Consider the following 20,292-nt stretch of genomic DNA (forward strand, 5'->3'; position numbering starts at 1 on the left):
GTACATGAGCTACTTTTAACAGTAAGGAGTTCCATGTGAGTGGACTCTGGTTAGAATGTTAAGTAGGGGCTTGGTTGTGGCTGATCCTGAATGCAATAGTAGGGTGTTTGGATTTTCTTCTGCAGGCAGTGGTGCATTGACAAGGATAGTTGAGCAAAAGGCACATGATTTGTCAATAATGAAATGATGGAAAAGAAAGATAAGATTCAGGAAGGTGACTCCTCAGACTTCCGATAATGTAGACAAGAGATATTAAGGTGAAAATAGATATGGAAAGGGAACAATTCTGGAAACATTGTGCAGATGGATATGTCAAACCCTAATCTGGAATAAGGGAGATTCCATTTAAGAGTCCTTATTTCAAAGGTGATGGCAGAAGCTCTGGCTGTGGCATGGGTAGTCACTCAAAGAGTATAGAGAAGAAAAGCCACAGGGAGGTCACAGAACTTTGTGGAAAACTTACATTTAAGGGGTAGGTAAATCTTCAGATTTAGGAGAAATTCTGTTTCAAAACTGTTATTAAAAATACAAAAATGGGCCAGGCACAGTGGCTTATGCCTATAATCCCAGCACTCTGAGGCCAAGGCAGGAGGATTGCCTGAGCCCAGAAGTGCAAGACCAGCATGCGCAACACAGGGAAACCTCATCACTACCAGAAAAAAAAATAAATTAGCCGGGCATGATGGCATGTGCCTGTAGTCCCAGCTACTAGGCTGACTGAAGCAGATCACTTGAGCCCAGGAATAATGAGCTGCAGTGAGCCATGATTGTACCACTGCACTCCAGCCTGGGCAAGAGAGCAAGACCCTGTCTTTAAAAAAAAAAAAAAAAGCCAGGAGCGGTAGCTCACACCTGTAATCCTAGCATTTTGGGAGGCCAAGGCAGGCGGATCAGTAGGTCAAGAGATCAAGACCAACCTGACCAACATAGTGAAACCCTCTCTATTAAAAATACAAAAATTAGCTGGGCATGGTGACGTGTGCCTGTAGTCCCAGCTTCTTGGGAGACTGAGGCAGGAAAATCACTTGAACCCAGGAGGTGGAGGTTGCAGTGAGCCGAGATCACACCACTGCAATCCAGCTTGGTAACAGAATAAGACTGTGTCTCCAAAAAAAAAAAAAAAAACAGATGAAAACTACATAGTTAACGTCTGGTTTATGGCAGAACCCCCAACCCCTGACTTGTAGCTCAGTACACTATTTTATGCTCTAGATTTTAGTTTAATACCAAATGTGAATATATCACCTATCTTTTCCTTCCTCAGCTATCTCAGTAAACTAGATTAAATTTGAATTCTGGACCCCTTTACTTAAATCAAAGAATATTCTATCTCATATGCTTATAGCTACCAATAGCAAAGAGAAAACTGTGCCACTGGAAAACAGGGCAAGTCATCTATATGGATAGCACTTAAAATTATATGTGATATGAATTGATATAAAAAGCCTAGATAATTAAATATACCTTATGTTTCAAAAGCAGTAAGTTAATGTTATACATTGTTTTCATACTCTTATGTAAAAGAAAAATACCTCATTTTGAATGGTATATTATCCTTATTATCCCCAAAAACCTTGCTGTATACAGAAGCGGAAAGATTTTGCTCAAATAAGCCAAAGCAAATGATTTCATTACAGTTCTATAAAAGTTTGTGTTGGTACTTACACTCTAATTGTCTATAGCATGTGCCAAAGGTATGGTTTGATATTTTTATCTCTTAATTATCAAATGAAGTATTTATACCTCAAAGAGGAAGGCCTGAAAAGAAATAAAACTTTGAAATATAGACCATCTTAAAAAGCAAGTATATGGTGGGGCCAGTCTTCAGAATAGCATCATCCCTGGTGTACAGAAAAAAAAAAAATATGGATTTTATTATATATTTGGCTGGAAGAACAAAGCTATAAAAATGAACCATCATGAGCTATTATTAACTGTTTATAACTAGAAAACTCGGATAAAGGTCAGTTGACAAAATGAGCAGAGCACTGTAAATACTAAGAGTTGATGGCCCATGCCTAGATAATTCAGTGTTTCTATTCTTAGAAAATGAATTTTAGCCATTTGAATGTGGCTAGTAAATAATCGTATTATAATTCTCATATATCAATTCATGATCTACCCAAAAAGATCTGCAGCATACTTTTAAATTGGCCTTTTTCTGGCATAGAGTTTCCAGGAAAATAATGTGGGATTTTCGTTTTTTTGGTTCTGAATTTCTTTGCTTGCTTTGGTTTCTTTTTCTTAAGCAAGAATATTTTATTAAAGTACAATATATAGAGAGAAGTTTGTTTTCTAAATGTACAACTCAGTGAAGTTTCACAAATTGAATATACTTACTTATCCAGCACCTAGATCAAGGCCCAAAACATCACCAGCCCTTCAAAATCTACCATCTCATACTTCCTTCCAGTCAATAGGTACTTACCACCCCAAAGTTTATTGGGAGACAATTCTCCATTTGTCTCACGTTTCTGCATATCTTGTGAGCAAAGGCACTGACTCCGTGTGTTCAGAATATTTTTCCAAGGATGTATACTCAACAGCCTTGGAAGACAGAGTGTCTCCAGAGCAAAGAGCTGATTTGCTTATAGCCTTGAAAAATTTAGATTATGTCCCTTAGAGAGCAAAGAATAGGTCTACTTACTATTCAGTGTAATAGAGATGTCTCCCTTCAAAGCAAAAAGGACAGGCATGCTTACTGCCCATTTTAAGTAAGATTCAGATTCCTTATGCTCCTATAGGAGATCCTCTCCTGTAACACAATGCACTGTGTGCAGATGTCACTTGGCTTTCTTTATGTTGGCTTGTGGGAATTAGAGCTCAGGGAACCAGTGCAAATACTGCGACTCTGACTATTGAGTTATAAGGTCCTTTGTCTCTGACCTAGCATGTAAAGCTAACTTGTGAAGCTTGCAAGGAGGGTAAATCTCAGAACCGTCACTGTCCTTGGCAGTAACCACTATTCTGACTTCTACCACCATAGATTAGTTTTACCTGCTGTTATACTTCATACATAAAAGAATTATATAGCATGTACTCTGTGTCTGGCTTCTTACATCCAACAACGTATTTGTGAGATTCATTCATATTACTGCATGTAGGCTTAATTCTTTCTCACATTCCATCGTGTGAACATTTTTAAAAATTAATTTTTTCCACTACTGATGGACGTTAGGGCAGCTCCCAGTGTCAGCTATTAAAATTGTGCTGTTATAAACACTTTATGCACATCTTTGTGTGAATATATGTATAGATTTATGTTGGGTATATTCCCAGTGCTAAATCAGAGGGTGTGTACCGATACTGCCAAACAACTTTCCAAAGTATTTGTACAAAGCTACTCTCCCATAAGCAGTATAAGAGCCTTCTGGTATCTCTGTTACTTTCAACCTTTGTTATTTTCCATTATTTTCTTGTTCAGTAACAAGCTTTAATTTTACCATCATCCATTCATAAGGAAAGAGGCCATTTACTTAATGGAATCAGACAAATATGCCAATGGTATCATTCCAATTTCACAAAGGAGTCTCACAAGCACTTTCATTCTTTGGGCCAAGGCAGGTGGATCACAAGGTCAGGAGTTCAAGACCAGCCAGGCCAACACAGTGAAACCCTGTCTCTACTAAAAATACAAAAATTAGCCCGGCGTGGTGGTGATTGCCTGTAATCCCAGCTGCTTGGTAGGCTGAGGCAGGAGAATTGCTTAACCTAGAAGGTGGAGGTTGCCGTGAGCCGAGATCACGCCACTGCACTCCAGCCTGGGTTCAGAGCAAGACTCTGTCTGGAAAAACAAAACAAAACAGGCATATTAATTACTAAGTTGTTACCAGGATAAATTATCAAGAAAGACAATAAGAACCATAAATTTTTTGTAATTTATTTATCCATGAACACAACAGTTTCCAGTCTTCTGCATCGGACATAACCAGGTTATTCAAATTAAAATGTTAAAGATGATATGGTTTTAACAGAAACAAGACCAGGCTGAAAACTGTCATGAATATCCACATTAAGTCTCTATAATGTACAAGAGAAAGACCGATATTATTCCAAATGTTCCAAATTGAAAGTAACTCTGCACAGCTGAATCTTCCCAGTAAACAGAAACAGAGAAAGTGTTACAACACAGTATTAATCTTCTACATAAATAAGGCCACATGCAAACAAGAAAGAAAATACCCCAAATTGCAGTATTTATTCAAAGAACCCTTCTCTAGGCAACATAAATTAACACTCCAACCATCTTCTATTCTTCTATCCCAATACTAAAAAAAAAGTACTTCTCTTCCCATCATAACTGAGTAAGTTCCCCTTCCTCACAGGATCTCAAGTCAACCCAGGGTTCATTCTATGCCCAATTTTCCCCTGAATCATTTCTGCCTCACTTCTGCCTTTTTGTTCAGTTTTCCATGCTTAGAGCACCCATCACAATCTCTTTAGTTCTTCCATCCACTGTCGACTAGAAATCACCTTTCATTCCATCCAGCTCTGTATTCCTTTAAACCCTCTAGGAATTGCTGAAGAGGGGTGAGGGGCTGAAAAGAAAGAGTGGGCAATAAGAGATCTGGCAGTGTATTTTACAGAAGAGCCTGCCCCTGGACATGACAAAAAGAGTCAAGAAACTAAAAGGCCTGCTTCTGCGGATATTTCATAATTACCACTTTAAAAAAAAAAAAAAGGAAGACAGAAGAGATACATGAGAGAAGAGAAAGTGTACACCCACTCTGGCACTTCATTAGGTACAGGAAGGGAGGCAAATAAAGGTACCTAGATTTTAATGAAGCCACTGATGGTGGCTGAGAAAGCCTGGTACTTGTCAACATATTACCCTTGCCACAAGGATAGGGTTTATCATGTCCCCTCAACCACTTGTCTGACAGTAGGATTTCTGGGTGATGAGGGTGATGGTGGTGAAGAATTCAGAGATCTTTTGGTAGAGGAACGGGTCTTTTGTGTGTTGACAGGAAACCTGTGTCCACCACCAGTGTTCTGGAGATCCCTGTTTATTAGAAACCAGAGAGTGGAGCTGGCAATGGTCTGGAATATGTTCACTCAGCAGGGGGCTGCCCACGGTGGTGGGCATCGCCAGTAGCTGGCAGCAATAGTGACCAGAGTCTCAGGAAAAGTAATGGGGAGTCCCATAATTCACGCAGACCAAGCTGCCCCTGCTGTTCTTCCTTGACTTCATCAATGCCTAGCAGTTGTCCACAGGCCGCCTGTACTGTCAGATGCAGAAGAGGGTGAGCAGAATAGGTTCTTAGACACAGCTAGAAATCCAGGTAGGAGGAGCCAGACCAGAGGTCCTGGGAACGAACAGAGTCCAAACAAAGGTAAAGACAGTGCAGTCTACAGCATCATTCACTTAGAAGGATGTGAACCATCGGCTGGGAGCCTGTGATGTTAATGCAGAACAGCAAGACGACCAGGCGAAAGGGGAGCAGCAGAGCCACCAAGGTGTCAATCTTCAGGGTGAGAGAAGGGAAAGTTTAAACAGAGAGTACAGAAAAGTCAGAACAAAAAGCGGAAAGGGCGTACCTAATACTGTTGCCCAAGCACAGGTCCAGCAGGTGGTGGCAGGAGACCTTCCGCGGGAGCAGTTCCAAAGGCCAAGGTTAACCAGACTGGAACGCAAAGGGCCTCGGGATCTCCACTGGCTCCCTTACCGGGCGACGTCTAGCTCTATGGGCGCCTTCACCTAACAGGTAGTACTGCAGTGGATTCGGCCAGATGTCCTCTTTAATAATGTGAGCAATCCTGTCAGACTCTGGAAGGCAGTGGTCTGAAAACCAAGCGAAGAAGGTGCAGATGACATGTCGATTCCTATGAATGAAGGACTGCGGTCCATGGCCCCGGCGTCACATAACTAGAGTGGAAAAAGACACCACTTGGCCGTAGGATATGACCTCATACACCTTGACAATCAGCTTGTTTCTGAAGTAAGGGTTTCTTCGAAAGAAGAACTTAAACTTGCACCCTGTCCTAGGGTGTTTGAGCTCCTTCACTTCCAGGTCGGTTAAGTAGCTTAACATCTCTGCATCTTGGCCTCTAATCATGGCAGACAGCTGTGGGTGGTTGCGGAAAGCAGTGACCCAGAAGCCCGGGATATTGCGAATCATGTCATTCCTCCGTTCCAGGTAGTAGTCATGTATCGGCCCAAACCTGCGCGCCGCCTGCAGGAGGGCCCTGTCAGCCTTGGCATTCATGGAGTCCAGTTCCAGATGGATGGCCTCCAGGGGGTTCAGGTGGAGATCCATGTTGAGGGGACCAGGCCCTGCCTCCATGTTTACCTCATCTGTCGCGCTGTTTCCTTCCGCCATGTCCATTTCTGTGCCTCCAGGCTTCTCATCCACTGGGGCTGAGAGCATGGCACACTCTTCAGGCTTCAGGTCCTCGGGCTTCCCCACTGCAATCACTTCAGACTCCGACCTCCCTGTGCCACAGGTTTCTAGAGCCCTCACCCCACCTGGGCCGCGCCTCTGTTCACCCGGAAAACCATCTTTGAGGCTGCCGTCAGTTGCCACGGAGGCAGAGGCTGTTTCCCGGCCCTCCGCGGGTAGTGGAGTTACTTCCTGCCCCGCGTTGATGGCTCCATGACCGCGACCCCCATCGACCAAGATGTGGAGAGTATTGCCACAATCTATGGGATCCTGGGGCGCGACCCCTTCCTCTGGAAGCCCTGGCGGTGGGAGCAAGATTGGCTCCAAGCGGCTCTTCAGTGTCTCCGCCATTACCTGTTTCGCCTCACTCTCGTCTCTGGACCGCTGGCCCTGGTGCGGGTCTTCCGCGACATGATCGAGAGTAGGGGGGCTGCGAGGACTCTCCAGGAGGCTCATGTTGGTAGCGGCCAGGGCTGCAGTGGGTAGAGGCCAGGCCAGCGGTGTGTAGTCTCAGCGTCCCTCACACAAAATGGCGAGTGGACGCCTCGACCATTTGCACCGCCCACTCCTCAGTCTCGCGACACCCACCCTTCAGTCTCGCGACACCCACCACTCAGTCTCGCCAGTCCGTGGTTGTGTCCTGTTCATCTTAGTTGTTTTAGCTGTTGTGCTGGATGAGTAATTGGTGTTACGTGGTGATTTTAATTTGCATTTAGCCAAAGTCTAATGAACTGAGAACCTTCTCGTGTGTTTTTTGGCCATTAGGATATCCTCTCTTGTGCAGTGTCCGAGGCTTCTATTTCTCTACCGGACGGGCGTTCTATGCCTTTCATACGGATGTGTAGGAAGCCTTTTTACATGCTAAATACTAGTTTTTCTTCCAATAGGAGAAGATACTTGTAATCCATATACTGGAAGGAAAAAAAAGATGGTGAGGAGATTATTACATGTAATGCATATACTCCGGTATATATATATAAAATATATATATATATAATATCGCCTCACCTCTTTTTTTGAGATGGTATTTAGCTCTTGTTGCCCAGGCTGGAGTGCAATGGCGCAACCTCGGCTCACTGAAGCCTCCACCTCCCGAGTACGAGCAATTCTCTTGCCTTAGCCTCTGGAGTAGCTGGGATTAGAGGCGCCTACCACCACTCCTGGCTAATTTTTTTTTTCTTTTTGTATTTTTAGTTGAGACAGGGTTTTGCCATGTTGGCCAGGCTGGTTTTGAACTTGTGGCCTCAGGTGATCACCCACTTCAGCCTCCCAAAGTGCTGAGATTACAGGCAGGAGCCACTGCGCCTGGCCTATTTGACCTTTTTTTTTTTTTGAGACAGAGTCTCACTCTGTCACCCAGGCTGGAGTGCAGTGGCACAATCTCGGCTCACTGCAGCCTCCACCTCCGGGGTTCAAGTGATTCTTCTGCCTCAGCCTCCTGAGTAGCTGGGATTACAGGTGCATGCCACCATGCTTGGCTAATCTTTGTATTTTTAGTAGAAATGGGGTTTCACCATATTGGCTAGGCTGGTCTCGAACTCCTGACCTCGTGATCCACTCACCTCAGCCTCCCAAAGTGCTGGGATTACAGGCATGAGCCACTGCCCTGACCTTTTTCACCATCTTAATGATACCTTTCGAAGAACAAAAGTTTTTCATCTTAATATGTGCCAATTTGGCATTTCCCCCTTTACCTTAGTGTTTTTCTGCTCTGTTTGTGAAATCTTATCTGGGCTCATGCCTGTAGTCCCAGCACTTTGAGAGGCAGAGGCAGGAGGATCACTTGAGCCTAGGACCAGCCTGGGCAACACAGCAAGACCCCATCTCTATTTTTAAAAAGAAAGAAAAAAAGAGAAATCTTATCTCACCAAGATTGTTCAAATTTATATCTGCCATCCATCTGGAAATGATTTTTATGAGTGGGGTCACAATTTGTTTTTTCCATATAAATATCTAATTGACCCAGCACTGTTTATTGAAAAGACCATTGTTTCCCCATGCATAGGTTTTTAGATGTTTCCATCAAAAGTGACATATATCATTGGCCAGAGCTAGTCAGTTGGCCTTGCCTAACTTTACTAGGACAGGGAGGTGTAATCTTCTCTTGAGCCTAGAAGGAGGAATCTGGAAATATTGGCAAGTGCTGTATCACTGATCATGAAAAATAATTTGAGTAATATAGAAAAGACCAATAGAGTTAGGCCAAATAACACAAGGAAAAGGTAATAATAAACAGGAGAAAGTTATGTAAGACAACAGAGTATCAACCAGATTGATAATAAAAGGAGAGAAAAAATAAACATTTGGAAAGAAAAATATAACCACAGCAGTGATTTAAAGAAATGTAAGAGAGCATGTTAGACATCTTTATGCCAATACATTTTCAAACCTAGATGAAATATATGGCTTCAAAGAAATGTAAAACTTATCAACATGGACTGAAATGCAATAGAAAATATAAATAGACCTAGAGACATTAAATAAATGAAATCACAAGCTTAAAAAATCTTTCCACAAAAATAGTATGAAGGTCAAATGATTTTGAGGGAAATACTACTGAACCTTCAAGGAACATGTAATCCATTTTTTATGTTTATTGAACATTCAATAAACATAAAATATTTATTGGGTACCTATAGTGTGCCTGGTACTCTTATAAGTTCTCTGGATATAGCAGGGAAGATCTCTTCCCTCATGAAGTTTACATTTTAGCAGTGGAGAAAGATAATAGTGGTAACAAGAAAAGAATATTTCATATTAGAAAGTTATAAGCACTGTGAAAAAAACAAAGATTGAAAGTTCTGGGAGTAGAGAATGCAAAGCAGATTATAGTATGAAATAGGGTGGTCAGAGGAAACCTCATTGAAAAGATGAGGTTTTGGCAAAGAGTCAAAGAAGTTGAGAGAGTCAGTTAAGTAGAAATCTTGGAGAAGACCATTTCAGGAAGAGAAGTGCTAAGCAGAGGCACTAAGATAGGAGCATGCCTGGAATGTTCAAGAAACAACAAGGAGGCCAGTGTGGCTGGAGCAGAGTAAATGAGGGAGGCTAGATCAAGTACGGTCTTGTGTGATAGTGTAAGAAATTTGGTTTTTATTCTTAGTGAAATGGAAAATTACTACAGGATTTTGAGCATATGACACAAAATCTGACTTAAGTTTTGTATGAATCATTCTGGATCCTGGGTGAAAAATAATCTGTGTGGCAGCAATGGTAGATTTAGGGGGATCTTTTAGGAGGCTACTGCAGTAACCCAGGTGGAAGATGTTTCTCAGACCAGGTGGTAGCAATGGAGATGGACAGTGGATATACTATGATGGTAGAGTCAGCATGATTTCATCGTAAATTGGCTATGGGATCTCTTAGTTCATTTTGTGCTGCTAGAACTGAGTACCTGAGACTGGGTAATCTATAAAGAAAAGCTTATTTAACTCACAGTTCTGGAGGCTGAGAAGTCCAATATGCTATGCTATGAAGCAGCATGGCAAAAAGGCAGAAGGGCAAGCAAGCACCTGGGAAAGAATGGACAAAAGAGACTGACCGGCATTAGAGCAAACCACTCTTTCAAAAACTAATCCATTCTCATGATAAGCAATCCAGTCTTGCAAGAAAGACATAAATCCATCTTAACGACCTGATCACCTCTTAAAGGCCCCACCTCCCAGCATGGGGTATAAGAGAAAGGCAAGGATGATTCCAAGGAATTTGACCTGAGCAACTGGTAGGATGGAGTTACTGGAAGTAGAGATGGTGATGATTATAATGACGAGGATCTCTGCAGGAAAATTAGAGTTGTCGTTTTTTTGTTTTTTTTTTTGTTTTTTTTTTTTTTTTTTAACATATTGTTTGAGATGATTATTGGGCAATAGTTTAGATGCCAAGTAGGCATAATGAGTTTACAGCTCAGGAGAGGTCTGAGATAGGTATTCATATTTTGGGATAATCAGCACATATGGAATTTAAAGCCAAAGGGTTGGATGAAAACACTAAGAGAGTGAGTCCTGATAAACTGGGCCCTGAAGCCTCCAAAATTATAAGGTCCCAAAGAAGAGGAAAAACCAGCAAGAAAGACTGAAGAGAGACCAGCAGGGTAGGAAGGAAACCAAGAGATGTCAGAGATGTCATGTGTTTGAAGCCGAATGTGTAAAGGAAGGTGTTCAGCTGTGTCACAGGGTGCTCATAGGTCAGTTAAGATGAGGTCTGAGGATTGAACGTTGGATTTTATAACAGAGTCACTGGTGACTCAACAAGAGCACTTTCAGTGGCGTGGTGGGGGTTGAAATATGTTTGAAAGGGAAAGAGGGGAAAGAAATTGAATATTGACAATTCTTTTGAGGAATTTTTCTCCAAAAAGAAAGAAAGATACGGGGTAATGACAAGAGTAGTGAAGCTACTTTCAGTGGAGTGGTGGCGTAATAGCTTGGCTGGAATAAGTTTAAGAGAAAACAGGAAGGGAAAAAGTGAAAACAGCAAGTATATACAACTCTTTTGAGAAGTTTTGCTTCAAAGAAATGGGATGATAGCTGGTGGGGAAATGGATCAAAAAACATGTTTTTACAATGGGAGATGAAGGATGTGTAAAGAAGCAGGTTGATGTGAATCATCCACTAGGGAGCAGAAACTAATGATGTAAGAGACAGAAAGAAACATTATTGGAGGGATGTCCTGGAATAGCCAAGAGGAGATGGAATCTAGTGCCTAAGTGGAGGAGGAGATGTCAGCTTTAGGTAGAAGCATGACAGATTCACTAGTGGTAACTGGCAGGAAGTCAAAGTGTGAGGGCATATATGCTGGTAAACAGGTAGAATAGTGAGATTTGTGAAATCTTCTTCTGATTGCTTCAGTGTTCTCAGTGAAATAGAAAGGCAGATGATCAAATGAGTGTGAGAATGGGGCAAGAGGCAGTGGAAGTCTGAGGACAGAGAAGAAGGTATGAGATAGTTGTCTAGAGAGTAGAAGGGTGACTAGACTATGATCTAAAGTATTGTCAGACAACATTAAAGTCATGAATTGGAAGTGAGGCCCATCAGCATGGCTATGAATTTTTCTCCAGCCACATTCAACTTAACAGGTGCAGTGTGAATAAGCAGAGTTGGATTTAGAGCTGAAACATGAAGGAAAAGAGAATGATTATAATAATTGATCTTAGAGTTTAAGCTGGAGGAATGGAAGACATACGGGATGAGGTCAGTGAAAAGGTGGTCTGATCAATGAACTGGAAGATGCAGGGTAATTAAGGTCTCCTGGGGTCAAGTCCTAGGGAGAATAAGCTAGATTGCTGCGAGACAGTGGTTGGAGAACAACCTGCCAGGAATTAGTCAGAATTCAACTCATGCATCCAAGTTGGTCTCTAATGAGGCAGATGGAGGATAAGGTCATTGCAGCAGAGGAGGTCAGTGAGCCAACAGGCCAGGGTGGGAAGGATAGTCTATGTGTGTATTGAAATCACTGAAAGATAAGACAAGAGAGAAGTGAGAATGAGCTAAAAAACGTGAAAAATGAGAGGGAATGACATGAAGGTAGCAACGTCTTAGGGCAATGGGTGGTCCAAACTGTTGACAGGAGATTCAAAGCTGGATTTGTATTTTAGAGCCAAGCTACAGCACCACCACCTTTGGATAAAATCAGTTAGTGGGAAGGCAGACACCTTTAGAATTTTATGTATCTTAAAGTCATATGCCTTGGTGTTATACATTTCCTCAAGGGTACACATATATTAGCACATAGTACCCTCAAGGGTACACATATATTTCCTATCAAAAATAGGAAATGTATTTTTTTTTCAATTGAAAAGTGAGAAGTGATAGTATTCTTTGAGTTCATTGTGAAGTGTTATTTTCTTTCGGGCTTACATTCTGCTTTGTTCTAAGGCATGGACTAGAAACTGTTGAAAATAATAATATACAATTTCAACTTTGGAGCCTGAAATATTCTGGCTAGAAATTGTTTTTCCTAAAAAATGGAGGGGAACAAGGAGAGCTATATACAGTCTCTGAAATGTTTTGTCAACTAGAGGCAGAAACAGAGATGTGGAGAAAGAGGGAGACAGAGAAAAAGGAAAGAAAAATGAGTAAGGGAAGGAAGAAAGATATGGCTTCTTGGAGAGTGTAATTTAGCTACTAATCTGCACATCATAGAGTTGTAAGTGTTTAAATTCTCTGGGAAACAGAAAACGCATGATGTTTTCAAAGATTAACTTAATATTAGATGATTGAAAAGAGCCTGTCAATTGTATAGTCTTATTTTCCTTGGATTCGTCAAATAGTTTTTCAGTTCTTCTTTTGAAAAGGATCCTTCTCTCTTGACTTGAATTCTTTAAACAACTTTGTTTGTATAGTGATTTAACATACAAAACTATTGCTCTTAGAATTAGGCCACCCAGTTTAGAAAGCTGAGGGCCAGAATATAATATGTTACTTTCCTAAGATTCAAAAGAATGTTGATAAACAAGAGAGGGAGATGTACCCTTTTGTTAATTTCCTCTGTTTCTCATGGAAAGTCTATCAAACTGTTTGCAAAGGAAATGGTCAAAAAGAAGCTTTAAGTGATTAACCAAGTAGCTTTACAGCTGCAGTCATCTTTATTGCATATAAATATAGATAAGAGGGGCAAAAAATATTTGAATTACTAGGGCATGGGAAATGATTTACCCTGGCAGAGTTAATAAATTATGATTTCATTTACTACTAATGTAGCGCTCATAGAAAATATGCATTATTGTGCCTAGTGAAACTGTAAGAGGCTAAAAGGTCTGTGTACAATCCTGATCTGACAGACTGGCCCCAGTGTGTTTCAGCCAGTGGTGAGCAGAGCCACAGGCTTGTGACTGGACCTCTGTCCTGGCTAGTGCCATTCGTCCTCACCAGTGAATGCAATACAGGAGAAAAATGATGCAACCATTGTTACAGTGTCTATGTTACACAAAACCAAAATACCAGTATTTATACCAGACTTTTATTTTAAAAGTGTTTAGAATTCAGGAAATACAAGTGAAACTCAATAATACGTTTTAAATGCAAATTTAAAAATATATATGTTTCTAAGTGTTAGACATATATAATCACTCTAGCCTAATCTAGATAAAATTTATTAAGTATTTGAAAAGAAATTGATACTACAGTAAATGAATAAAAGTTAATCATGGAAAATTGGGTGAAAATGAACTATGACTGGATCTTTAAAACCTGGTGTGATTATAAAACACAAAGTGCATTGATGATGTCATCATTACCATGAGAGTATTTTTTGGAGCAAATTTTTTTTCCAGCTGCTATAGTTTCTACACTGGTGGCAGAAAGGTGAACAGAGTTTTGCTCTAATTCCTAGTATTTTTTTGAGTTTATCAATTTAGAATAATCTCTCCTTGTCATTACCTTTTTTTAGGAATAGTATTTTTATGGATGGCAAACTGTAGCTTTTGTTTCAAGTAAAGCATTTTTAGTTTTATCTTCATCATCTTTAATTTATCCTGTTTGCATATAGATTAGGTGCAACTGTATCAACCTAATTAAGTACTGTCCCAATTCTCATTCCACTTTATTGAAATGTCTTTGAAGTAGGAGTAAGATTTATGTATGTGATAAAAGGTTTAGGCTCATGCCTGTAATCCAGCACTATGGAAAACCAAAATGGGAGGATCACCTGAGGCTGGAGTTTGAGACCAACCTGGACAAGGTAGTGAGATGGTTGTGTGTTAGGTCATTCTTGAATTGCTGTATTAAAAAATACCTGAGATTGGGTAATTTATAAAGAAAATAAGTTTAATTGGCTCAGCAGGCTTTCAAGGCAGCATGATGCTGGCATCTGCTCGTCTTCTGGGGAGACTTAAGAAAGCTTACAATCGTGGCAGAAGGCAAAGGGGGAACAGACACTTCACGTGGCGAGAGAGAGAGAGGTGCCACACCCTTTTAAATGACCAGATCTTGTGAGAACTCACTGACTACCAAGAGGACAGCACCAAGGGGATGGTGCTAAACCATTCATGAGCAACTGCCCCCATGATCCAGTCACCACCCACCAGCCTCCACCTCAAACATTGGGGATTACATTTCAACATAAGATTTGAGCAGGGACAAATATCCAACCGTATCACCCTATCTCTACAAAAAAATTTAAAAATCAGCCAGGCATGGTGGCGCATACCTGTAATCCTAGCTTCTTAGGAGGCTGAGGTGGGAGGATCGCTTGAGCCCAGGAGTTCAAGCTTACAGTGAGCATTGATTGCCACTGCACTCCAGCCTGGGTGACAGAGTGACAACCTGTCTCAAAAAAAGAAAAAAAAGGTTTGGGTTGTCAATTGTTATTTTCTCTTTTGAGGAATATAGAGTTGTTTCTTTGTTCTTTTCAAATTTTAATATAGTGTATAACTGTTTGCTTATGTTTCAAGATGATAATTCAGGACCTTTTAGAGTACTGAATAATCATAGTAAAATAAATATACCAGAATTTCATTATTTTACATAAGATTGAGAAAAGATATTACAATCACTAGTTGAAACCAGGAAGCCAGATTCTGTCATCAAATCCAAATAGTGAGCACAGGAAGAGCAGTAAGTGTACATTTAGTGACCATCTTTTTTGTGGCAGGGAGGTAACGGATGTTTAGTGATGGATGAAACAGGCATGGATCCTGCTCACGGAGCTTAGAACAAAGAGGGCAGACACAGGAGACTAGCCATGAAGGGCAGAAGCTGAGCAGAAGTCAGCAAACTCAGATGTAAAAAACAAGGTGGGAGGAAAGGGAGAAGTTCCAAGATAATTGCCCAAAAAGGGTGTGGGGGGTGCTGGTCTGGAAATGGGTGGATGCATATTATTTAGAAACAAGTAGAAATCTTAATGCCCTTTCAAAATATAAGTATAAATTTAGGTGGTGAGTTGTTTTAACAAGATACAAGATCCTGCTTTCAGGTAGAGGACAGGAAAGCTCTCAAAAGCATTCTTGGGACAGTGGAAGAAATTAAATTATGGACTCAATAGGAAATTTTTTTTTTTTTTACAGCCTGAAACTCCTCTAATCTCACCATCAAATTCATGAGTTTTCCCTCCACTATAAAAAACATCAATTTTCTATGATTCTTTTTTTTTTTTTTTTTTTTTATCAGGGATTCACAGAGTGGTGAACAGATGTCAGGGATTCCTGCCGACTTGTTGCTAGGGGAACTTTTTTTTTTTTTTAAAGAGAAAGAGAGAGAGAGAATAGGAAGGAGGAAAAAGGAAGAGAAAGAGAGAGAGAGAATGGGGAGGAGGGAGAAGGAAAAGAAAGAGGGAGAGAGAATGGGAGTATTGCTTTCTTGCCCAGGCTAGAATGCAATTTAGTAATGGGTATTGAAAACCTCTTTTATACTGATAATTATACTTAATGATGTAGTCAGGAAGGAATAAGGGAAGAAGATAACAAACAAACAGCCCACCAATATTTAATTTAAACCTATGAAATGCTATGCGATTACTGAGGAGTGATTTACTTCCAATTATATAGTCACCCTTGGAATAGGTGTGAGGTGGTAATGTATGTTTTGTGTATTTGAAGTGGAGAGTTCTACAAATGTTTATTAAGTTTACTTGTTCCGGATCTGAGTTCAAGTTCTGAATATCCCTGCTAATTTTCTATCTCGTTGATCTATAGAATCGTTAGCTCTTCTTGTTGCATTGATCCTTTTGCCATTATGTAATGTCATTCCTCGCCTCTTTTGATCTTTGTTGCTTTAAAATCTACTTTATCAGAGGCGAGAATTGCATCTCCTGCTTTTTGTTTATTAGTTTATTTTTACTCTCTGTTTGATTGGTAAATCTTCCTCCTTCTCTCTGAGTCTTTGTGTATTGTTGCACGTAAGATGGGCCCGGATGCAGCATACCGATGGGTTTTGGCTTTTTATCCAATTAAAATATATATAAGTTTAATACCGGCGTTTGATGCTAGCTGGCTGTTTTGCCCATGAGTTGATGTAAATTTTTTATTGTGTTAAAGTTCTTTGCTTTTTGATATATTTTTGGAAAGGCTGATATTGGTTGTTCCTTTATATGTATAGTGCTTCTTTCAGAAGCTCTTGTAAAGCAGGCCTGGTGGTGGTGAACTCTCTAAGTACTTGTTTGTTCGCAAAAGATTTAATTTTTCCTTCGCTCATAAAGCTTAGTTTGGCTGGATAGGAAATTCTGGGTTGAAAGTTCTTTTCTTTAAGGATGTTAAATATTGGTCCCCACTCTTTTCTGGCTTGTAGGGTTTCTGCTGAGAGATCTGCTGTAAGTCTGATAGGTTTCCCTTTATGGGTAACCTGACCTTTCTCTCTGGCTGCCCTTAGTATTTTCTCCTTCATTTCAACCCTAATAAATCTGGCGATTATGTGCCTTGGGGTTGGTCTTCTTGAAGAATATCTTTGTGGTGTTCTCTGTATTACCTGGAGTTGAATATTACCCTGCCTTGCCAGGTTGGGAAAATTTTCCTGAATGATATCCTGAAGAGTATTTTCCAACTTGGATTCATTCTCTTCATCACATTCAGGTACACCTATCAAACGTAAATTAGGTCTTTTCACATAGTCCCATATTTCCTGGAGACTTTGCTCATTCCTTTTCATCCTTTTTTCTGCATTCTTGTCTTCTCGTTTCATTTCACTGAGCTGGTCCTCGACTTCTGATATCCTTCCTTCTGCTTGATCAATTCGACTGTTTAAACTTGTGCATGCTTCGCGAAGTTCTCGTGTTGTGTTTTTCAGCTCCATCAATTCACTTATATTCTTCTCTAAATTGTCCATTCTCGTTAACATTTCGTCAAACCTTTTTTCAAGGTTCTTAGTTTCTTTACATTGGGTTAGAACAAGTTCTTTTAATTCACAGAAGTTTCTTATCACCCACGTTTTGAAACCTGCTTCTGTTATTGGAACACACGTGTAATCTATTAAGCCTTGTTCTGTTACTGATGAGGAATTGCAATCCCCTGTAGAGGGAGAGGCATTCTGATTTTGAGTATTCTCTACCTTTTTACGCTGGTTTCTTCCCTTCATTATATATTTGTCCGTCTGTTGTCTTTATAGTTACCGACTTTCTAACTGGGTCTCTGACGTCCAACTTGTTGATTCCCTGCGCCGAAATCTGAGCAATCCACTGAGCCGGCCAAAACAGCGGTGTTAAGATTGATGGTGCTTTTCTGCCCGGGAATCTCCGGACTCTGCACCAAGAACTGGCGTGCTAAGGCACCAGCAAAACCGCCACGCCGGCCACAAGAGTCGCCCTGGCGACCCGTGGAGCTCCTCCACTGGGAATCTCCTGGTCCGTGAACAACTAATATTCGTCTGAAAGTGTGGCGTCCTCTCATTCTTTGCGCTTTCACTGGGAGGTACGTGCCCGAGCTGCTAATCATCAGCCATCTTCGGAAATTTTTAAAAGAAGAATTATACGAATTTTCTTAGGTGTGAAAAATGGCATTATAAGTATAGGAAACAGCATTCTTATTCTCACAAGAGGAATTTTAATATTTAGGGGGTCATCAAGTGTTAACGATTTGCAGCTTCCCTTCGCAAAGTTCAACTACAATGCCAAAAACAAACTTATGGAGAGGGAGGGAGGAAAGGAAAGAAAATATAGCAAATTTTAACTAGGTGGAATATGAGCTATTTGATTCTACTATGCTTTATATATATATGCATATATTTTTTTTGCATATATATGCGTGTATATATATGTATGAAAATTTGTATAATAAAAAGTGGGAGGGTCAAAAGATAAGCATCTGTATTAGACCATTTTCACATTGCTGATTCACATACCCAAGACTGGGCAATTTACAAAAGAAAGAAGTTTAATGGACTTACAGTTCCATGTGGCTGGGGAGGCCTCACAATCTTGGTGGAAGGCAAGGAGGAGAAAGTCACATCTTAATGGATGGCGGCAGGCAAAGAGACAGCACTTGTACGGGGAAACTCCCATTTTTAAAACCATCAGATCTTGTGATACTTATTCACTATCACAAAAACAGCATGGGAAAGACCCACTCCCAGGATTCAGTGATCTCCCACCAGGTTCCTCCCACAACACATGGGATTTATGGGAGCTACAAGATGAGATGTGGGTGGGGACACACAGCCAAACCATATCAGCATCCTACTCTCCTTTTGACAATGGATGAGGCAGATGAAAGAAATACCAAGGAGAAAGTGGAAGAATGCAAGGTGTGACCTAATGTGACTTTGGGCAAATGCTTAACCTCTTTAAGCCTGAGTTTTCTTCCTCTGTTTCACAGATAATATCTACATACAGGGGTGATACAAAGATTAAATTAGTTGAAATGTAGTGGTTAAGAGTGGTGGGTCCAAATCTCAAACTGCACTTAGTTACTAAATAACTTCGGGAAAGTTACTTTTGTGCCTCAGTTTCCTTATCTGTAAAACTGACATAATAATAGTGCCTACCACACAGAATTGCTGTGAAGCACAGAATTGTTCTAAAGAGCAAAAGTTAGCATGTAGTCAGTATTTGATAAATGTTAGCTCTCATTATTTTTGCTATTGTGGGCTCAGCATCCTGAAAAGAGAGACTACCTCTTATTTTCACATGGCCATTGGACATTCACAAAAATTGAGAATTTATTATGCCATTAAAAAACCCTCAATATATTGCAATAAAGTAGAAAGAGTGTGAGCAACATGTTCTGAGAACAGTTCTGTAATCGCTGATATAACTCTCTAAACCAACTCTTGAGTCAAAAAGGAAATAAATAAATTACAGAACATCTTCAAAATAACAATGGAAACCTCATATACTAGAACTTATGGCCTGCAACTAAAGGACTTGTTAGTATGACTTGTTAATATTGATACAAAAATACTGAATAAAATATGAGTAAACAAGATCTACCAATAGAATCATTCACCACAACGAAGTGGGGCTAAATCCAACAATTTTGTTTTGGCAGATTACATCCTTATCACATCCTATAAACCAGGTACTGTCATTAGCTCTGTTCAACAGATAAGAAAACTGAGGTATAGAAATATTAAGTAATTTGCAGATGGGCACATAGGAAATGGCAAGGTCAAAAAATGAACACAGGCAATCTGACCCTAAAGCTCTTCCTTTCAAACTCTATGGGGTACTCTCTGAGCCTTTCTCAGCTACAAAAGAGGGTTAATAATTTTTATCTCTTATGGTGGACAGGGTAAAATATGGAGCTGGGTAGGGAGAGGCACTGATGCTATCTTTATCTGTTTCTGTATTGTTGAGCTGTTACAATGAGTATGCATTATTCATGTATTTTTTAATCAAGAAAATGTTTTTTAGGGTCCTGTAAGAGTGCCTGGCACAAAGAGGCTCCCAATAAAAACATAATAATGTCTGAAAGCAAAGTCAGAATTTCCATTTGACTTAATAGGAATTCATCAGCTCCAGACACTTGGTGAAGAAAAGAAACAAGATAGAGCAATAGCTAGAGGAGAATTCAGGTGAGAGGTTTTTACTTTCAAATGAGAAAGGCTTATACATCCTAAAGTAAGGGGTGGGAACAGAAGGAGGGAGAAGGAATTGGTTCAGGCAAAGTCTAAGGAATTGAGAGCTGGGGGAAGAGTAGTCCTAAAACCTCCCTAGATGAATTTAATTATTTGAGGAAAGGTTACTAGTGACAAATTGTTGGCAGACCATGAACAATAGGGCTCCCTGTGGTAACAAAAATTTAAAGGTCACTTTGGAAAATGAGACAGGAATTAAAAGAACTCTATGGCTTTCTTTCTTTATCAACCTCGTTCTGGCAATGTGAGAATAGGTTTTCTGAAGAGGAACCAACAGTTTATTTTTCCACTTGTGGGTTACAATGGTAAAATAATTGTTGGCAAAAGAACATCTTTTCAAGCAGCTTCCCTTGGTGTAGGTCAGAGGGGCAATAAGCAGAGTTATTTCTGCAGCTGGGAAAAGGGTTCAGAGCTATCTT

General features: G+C 40.3%; 2 protein-coding genes across 4 annotated transcripts in view; one reads left to right on the top strand and one right to left on the bottom strand.

The window, feature by feature from the left end:
- Window positions 1-20,292, top strand: part of ACYP2 (acylphosphatase 2) — a 191,564-nt gene that overhangs the window by 136,190 nt on the left and 35,082 nt on the right. The gene's annotated exons all lie outside the window — the stretch shown is intronic.
- On the bottom strand, window positions 5,579-6,905 carry TSPYL6 (TSPY like 6). Its single transcript, XM_012477217.2, is given in 1 exon segment — window positions 5,579-6,905. A coding segment is annotated over 1 exon segment (1,221 nt). The 5' UTR covers window positions 6,837-6,905; the 3' UTR covers window positions 5,579-5,615.

This window comes from Aotus nancymaae, unplaced genomic scaffold (genome assembly GCF_030222135.1).
Source record: "Aotus nancymaae isolate 86718 unplaced genomic scaffold, 86718_ANA_hifiasm-v0.15.2.pri h1tg000057l, whole genome shotgun sequence".
Lineage (NCBI taxonomy): Eukaryota > Metazoa > Chordata > Mammalia > Primates > Aotidae > Aotus > Aotus nancymaae.